Below are 6,353 nucleotides of genomic sequence, written 5' to 3' on the forward strand. Positions count from 1 at the left end.
TCTTAACAGCGGTAAAAGTAGTTTTCAAGTTGGTATGTTGTGTAATGATGACTAGGAGCGTGCGCACCGGGTTAGCCAACATGGCGACCAAAAGCCTTGTACGAGCTCTAATTCCATCTTATTTACCATTAGTTAGACGCAGCCTTTTAAACTACAAGGAGATCAACCTAAAGTTTATATCAAGAAATATTCGTTGCATTTCTAGATGCAACTTTTCTAACGCGGCAAGTCAAATGAAAGAGGTCGATGAGGCGACTGAAAATAGTGACCCCCGAAGAACCAAAATTCCAATTTTGGGTGAATTTGAGAACAGAAATCCTCGAAACGAAGAATATTTTGGATTCAACAAACCAAGAGGGTATTCTACACAAGTTTACAGGGTTGATTTCTACAACAAGTAAGTTTGCTTTATCTAATACTGCAGCTCTGTGTGTCGGTTTAACAAATCGACAGTTGTTCTGTGTATCAACGAAAATCGTTGTAGATAAGAGTACAGATTACAATGACCACTGTGATGGCGAATGTCTTTGTCGATAATAGTACAGACCACGCTAGACCACAGTCAATTCGCTTTTAACCACAATATCGTTGTCAAATAAATTGATTCTTTCAATGCGTGACCAAGATCGTGACACCCTGACGCAAGCAGCGTTGTCTGTACTCCTATCGACAACGGCAAATTGGTCAATCAGATCACGATATTACTGCTAATGATGGTAAACAAATTCAACTGGTGGTAATTGGGGCTTCTGACGGTCATCATCAGCTAAATTGTGGAATTTCCCGAGGAACTTGAAACTGGCTTATTCGTATCATTTATAAACAGAAGATTACATGTCTAAATGATGCTGAAGGCCTACTCAGTTCAAGTGGATGACATTTCTGTGTTAATTATCTCAGGAAGTGTGGGTACTTCTACTCTCAAGGATATTGTTAAATCATTCTGGTGTTTTCTTCATCCACAGACTTCAATTCTTAATAACAAACCGGCATACAAGAGCTCAGGTGGTGCATAACAGTGGATTGGTCCTGGTGTCTGCATCCACCACTGAGTTTGAAATCACACGGCATCTTTACAAAACTACAGATGTTACTGCTGCAAGGAATATTGGCAGAGTTATTGCACAGAGATGTCTAGAGGCAGGAATAACACGCGTGCAATGGGAAGCTATGAAAGGGGGCTTGCGCAAACAAAGGGTAACAGAAGCTGCTAAAATTGATATGCCGTCCTAAAATTATCATTATTCTTTGTGTGTTTGTTGCTGCAGGTATATTTTACCATAATTTTATAATATTTTTCTTATCCTCTTTACCCTTGAACCCTGTCACTCTGAGGATTTACAGATAAATTATCTGCATTTTTTGTCATGTGTTTCTAATAATTTAACTCTGAGGGCTGGTTATGTAAACAAAGTTTAGCTTTTGTTTAACAAAACTGCATTCTAAGCCATCTTCAATTTTTGTGGTAAATTAATTAAGAGAATCTGGTGTTATATCAGCTAACACTCTCCAACTAACAGCTTTGTCCATTCTCTTTGAGTGAAATTTGGAGAGTACACTGAAATTATAGGTAGAAGTTGTGTGGGTAACAAAGGGGTTTTAAGAAATCCAAGGTAGAGAGTTATTGGTGGAGGATGTGACAGTCAAATGGTACTTCTATTTACATTATCAACTTTTCTATTGTGCAGACCACTGCCTTCTCAGAAGCCATTAAGGAAGGAGGCATCATACTGAGTGAAACCAGGAAAGTTATACCACCAGAAACATATTATTTAGGTGAGTGGTTGTTAGAGTGGTAAACAAAAATTTAGGCATTTGCACAATGTCTGGGAGACATATCAAGATGTTAAAGAGGACCAGTTTACTTGCATAAAGTTTTGTCCCCTTTTTGGCATTGTGCAAACATCTTCCTTGCGTTAATGTGTTTATTTCACTTATTAGTTTTTTTTTGTTTCCATGTTTTGTTTCATAGTTCAGGCTAATGGTTAGAAAAAAAAAACCTGGACCAGCAGTTTTACCCAAAATCCCTTGAACTAAAATTGACCAAAAAAATTAGCGAATCAGTATCATGCAAAGGGTGTAAATTACCCATGTTTGTTTTATTTACATTTTTTCCAATTGAGTTTCTTGGAGGATGGTGATATTTTTCAAATTTTAGTCAGCATTGTCCATGCCTCAATGACATAGGGTAGTTCACACTTTTGAGTCAGTAAAATTATCTCAAAAGAAATGTTTTGTGATGTTCTTACAGAGGTAAAACACAAAGACATTACTTATTTCTTGTGCCATGTTTCACAATTTTCTCATATCTTATCTCTTACAGATTTTAGACCAAAGAAGAAGAGAAAAAAGTGGAGGAAATTGCCTTATTCAAAGAGATGGAAGGCTCACTTGAACAAACCAAAATAATGTTGTTCTTATTTGTCCACTCTGTAAAAAAAAATACATAAAAAAAGAATTTCATTTTAATCTCTATTTCTTGACTCAAAGACCAGCTGGAGCAAGTTCCCCCCCTTAAAGAAATTGGAAATTATAAAACAACCTTCTCATTATGAATTGTCCTCTCTATCTTTTACTTTATTTTTCTTTGGCTGATATGATCATCAAAAAAATGAAAGAAAGAAGGAAAGAAATAAAAGTGGTTTTGCCAAAAGATTTAGTTTTTAGTTTTCCATTCCGCAACTGACCACTAGATCACTATTGTGCTTGCTGATTTACCCAACATCCTTGTATTTTTTGTGATAATGGTCACCCATAGGAACTCCCACTGCAGGCCAATCACGAGCTTGTAATTTCAACTCACCCTAAGAAGATGCCTCAACTGCTGGCTATGTGCAGTTTTCTAAGACTGCAAGTTGGACATGCCCTATGAGGTTGTGCAATTTGGTTAGCCTTTCAAAGATTTATGCAAGACGATTTATCTCAAATTGCACTCAAAGTCATGCGATTATTCATACTACCACAAATATCAACCAGAAAAATCAGCCTTAACCCTCTACACCCTGACATCAGTATGCATATTCGCCATACTGTTCTCTATACATCTCTTAAGAAGCTGAAAAGGAGAATTTGTTTGGAAGTTAAGAACTCTTTGGTTGTTGATCATTTCCCTTAATCTTGTGGCTTTTATGTTTGATACAGGGGTGACATTGTGAGGAGAAATTACATGCCAATCACTCTTAGGGGTTCAAGTGTTTAAGGATGACAATTGCCTTTATTTAATTCCAACAACAGTTACATGCAAGTTAAAAAGGAGACAAAAGCTTTCTACAACATGTTGAGAAAGGATCTGTGGATTCACTTAGACAAAGGCTGGTTTCTACTCAAGATGTTTCTCTGATACAATTTGTACACACCGAGAGGAAGAGCTTAAAGGGAAGCAGTCCTCTTGACATTGTGGCTTTTTTAAGGGCAATATAATTTATAATTTTCCTGAACTTCATCCTAAACCACGCTAGTCTGCACAAAAACTAAAAAGGCAGTTTTAGACAAAAAATGGACTCCAATATTTTTTTTATAAGAGTGAAGTTGATGTGTGTTTATGTCTAGTGAAAGCTTCACAGCAATTATCACAGTTCATAGAAAATCAATGGTTACATTCAACATTATTTTGGCTCAATTGAAAATGGTTTGGAAGACAGTTTCACTTAATGATAGCTTATCCCAGTTTAAATAACCAGATCATGGTTAAAATTCAAACCCCTTAGCTTTGGGTCACAATTAATCATCTAAGGAACACTTTGAGATACCAGTAATGGGAATTGTTGTCCTCTCCATAACAACTGAGCATTCATCAGTATAGTTTGTTGCACTACAGTGAACAGTGTTTGAAATTACAGTCCTTGACTCAAAAAAAAAAAAAAAGTTTCTAAATTGGCAAAGTATCAAAAAGCCAATAAAGAAAAGGAAAATTGTGTTATACAAACAGTTGTTACTGGTTTTTGAAAAAAGTAAATTTGCTTTACTTTGTGAACACAATTGTACCTCATATCTCTCTGTACAATACAGTTTTTGAATTTTGCTAAAAAATCAATGTTACAACTTAAACCACTCTTCTGACTTCAAAGAATCGTTTGAGGTAGAAAACTTGTCCTAGCGTCATAGCAACCAGCACTAGGGACTCAAAGAAAGACCACCAAACAACACGGCTGTTTGTGTTGTCATTGACTGCAGAAGGAAGATACAAAGAAACCAAAATTATAAATCTAACAAATAAATCCACTGAATATTCACCTGATGCAATATACTCACTTGCTCTGTGAATTCTTTCTCTAACTTCCATGTATTCCTGTTCATGTTTCACTCCAGTCATTGCCTCAGACAATTGTCCAATCATTTCACTAAGCTTATCATGATTTGCACCTTGTGAAAATAATAGAAAAATTTCTTAACTCTCAGATAAGAAAATCTTAGTAATCCTTGGAAACTTTACATTTATATTCAGTGCACCACACATGTGTTAGTTGGAGGGAAGACAGCTTCACAGCATTGATATTTTTCTTTGAATAAGGGGAAATGTAGGGGCATGCTGCCCCAGGAATATTCACAAACTCTTTTGAGATGTGATTTCCAGCATTCTGGGATATATCTGAGTAACTGACTTTACCCAGAGATTGATGTTTGAATCAGCCCAAAAAAGACAAATTTTTGTCTTTGATCAGAATCAGTAAGGTAGCTGGTGTAAAATGGTGTGACAGTTGGCAGGTTTCCACATACTACAGGCTTCTAATGACAACCTTGGTGACGAATTGTCTGAAGCATAGTTGGCAGATCATTCAGTCATGACAGTGTGACTAACCCAGGTTCTAATCCATTTTATGGTTATTCAATGTTTTTTCCATAACTTGCCAGTGGCAATTGTTGAATTCTCTCAATTTTATTAACTCCTCTCACCTTCTTCTTTACTGGTGTCCTTAGGTGGCTCTCCCAGATCCATGGAAAACTTTACTATTTTTGGTGTCATTGAAGACATTTTGTTGCTAAAGCAGTAATGATAAGTGCCATCCATGTATGCAGCAAATGCATACTTTCCATTGGTCTCCCTTTCTCCTGTGTAAATAACCTTTTGGTCTGGACCAGTAATCTGTAATATCCAAAAAACAATCATCAAAACATCTTGATTAAATTTATGACAAGTCTGCATGTGTGTATTATAATACAACAAGGGTAAGGTATCCTTTTGAAGCTGATGAAGAAACTCGAGTATTCCTTTCTAGGGTGACTATCCACATTCATTAAGTTGTTTCTAAATGTTATGTTCTTGTTCTAAATAATTCCCACTGGTGATACAAATCAACCTACCAAAATCACAACTTACAAAAGTTAAAGGAAACCTACAATGAAAGTCAATATTTGTTGAGACTAAGGCTGCTTCAAAACTTTCTAAGGTTGAGATAGTAGTACAAAATTTAGTTTTGCTAGGCACAGTTTGACAGTTTGGTGCTGATTAGAGCTTCTGTGGGGGATTGAGGCATGTAACCTAACTCCTGTCCACCTCTGCTGTCCTTGTATCAATTTCAGTTCAAAGTTTTTGTTTACAGTGTAAGTATGGTTTAAACTCAAAAGTGGCACTGCTAATGTGTTTTGTAGGATATGAACCTGACAGTTAGGTCCAGGTTCAACACCTACACATATACTATTCTCTAGAAAACATTCGTGTACTAGTAAGCATTAACAAATACTTGAACTGAAACTTCCTTTTAATCAAAGTTGAAGATGAGCTGTAACTGTCACCTATTAAAATGAGCTCAAATATTCAACAGACGTGGAACTTGAATCTGTTTACATTGACTCTGAGAATTCCGATTGACAAGAATTAAGGAAACGATTTTTTAAACACTTTTTACATTTGCTTTACGCTGTGGATCAACCCATTTTACTGTTTCTGAGTAATGAGCTATCCATGGAACATATCTAACGCGGTTAAAAAAAAAATTTCTGGAGCATTTATAGGCTTAAAATTTCACTGTTTACCGTAACATCGATATCCAGAAAGCCACCCTCAGCTACTTCAAATATAAGCCCCATCTTCGTTCCTGATGTTACTTGATCATGAAAACACTCCTCTGCGTGTGCATCTATCGTTATGAAATAACCATACGAGCTCTCCAACTGAAGCACCAGTAACATCGAGCATAACAATAAAGGTATAAAAGCCATATTTGTCCCTAAAGTTTATCTACAGTTTTCTGTAATTATTAAGAGGTCCACATGAAACTATCTTTTGTCCAAACGCCACGTCGGATAAGGCAGACGGGTTGAACGCATGCGCTACCAAAATAATTAGCTCGTGGAGAGTTGTGGGAGTTTTCAGTAAAGCCTCGCTACCAGGCCTCGCTGGGAGAAAACGTATT

General features: G+C 36.5%; 2 protein-coding genes across 2 annotated transcripts; one reads left to right on the forward strand and one right to left on the reverse strand.

The window, feature by feature from the left end:
- Positions 1-72: 72 nt before the first annotated feature.
- On the forward strand, positions 73-2,590 carry LOC131792732 (large ribosomal subunit protein uL18m). The gene is made up of 4 exons (XM_059110144.2): positions 73-397; positions 966-1,197; positions 1,689-1,776; positions 2,324-2,590. Exons 1-4 carry the CDS (start codon positions 81-83, stop codon positions 2,407-2,409), a joined length of 723 nt encoding a protein of 240 aa, XP_058966127.2. The 5' UTR covers positions 73-80; the 3' UTR covers positions 2,410-2,590.
- A 604-nt stretch (positions 2,591-3,194) lies between these two features.
- Positions 3,195-6,261, reverse strand: LOC131792694 (transmembrane emp24 domain-containing protein-like). Its single transcript, XM_059110108.2, has 4 exons — positions 5,974-6,261; positions 4,894-5,083; positions 4,252-4,362; positions 3,195-4,167 (listed from the first exon to the last, which is right to left on the reverse strand). The coding sequence occupies exons 1-4, from the start codon at positions 6,157-6,159 to the stop codon at positions 4,043-4,045; spliced, it is 612 nt and encodes a 203-aa protein (XP_058966091.1). The 5' UTR covers positions 6,160-6,261; the 3' UTR covers positions 3,195-4,042.
- Between the last annotated feature and the right edge of the window lie 92 nt (positions 6,262-6,353).

Source organism: Pocillopora verrucosa, chromosome 2, assembly GCF_036669915.1.
Source record: "Pocillopora verrucosa isolate sample1 chromosome 2, ASM3666991v2, whole genome shotgun sequence".
In the NCBI taxonomy this organism is placed as follows: Eukaryota; Metazoa; Cnidaria; class Anthozoa; order Scleractinia; family Pocilloporidae; genus Pocillopora; species Pocillopora verrucosa.

Excerpts from the sequence above, each read along its gene's own strand:
- LOC131792732 (XM_059110144.2), top strand. The coding sequence starts at position 81 with ATGGCGACCAAAAGCCTTGTACGAGCTCTAATTCCATCTTATTTACCA. Across the intron at positions 398-965 it reads AGGGTTGATTTCTACAACAA|ACTTCAATTCTTAATAACAA; the intron begins GTAAGTTTGCTT and ends CTTCATCCACAG. Across the intron at positions 1,198-1,688 it reads GGGGCTTGCGCAAACAAAGG|ACCACTGCCTTCTCAGAAGC; the intron begins GTAACAGAAGCT and ends TCTATTGTGCAG.
- LOC131792694 (XM_059110108.2), bottom strand. The coding sequence starts at position 6,159 with ATGGCTTTTATACCTTTATTGTTATGCTCGATGTTACTGGTGCTTCAG. Across the intron at positions 5,084-5,973 it reads TTCTGGATATCGATGTTACG|ATTACTGGTCCAGACCAAAA; the intron begins GTAAACAGTGAA and ends TGGATATTACAG. Across the intron at positions 4,363-4,893 it reads GGACACCAGTAAAGAAGAAG|GTGCAAATCATGATAAGCTT; the intron begins GTGAGAGGAGTT and ends TATTTTCACAAG.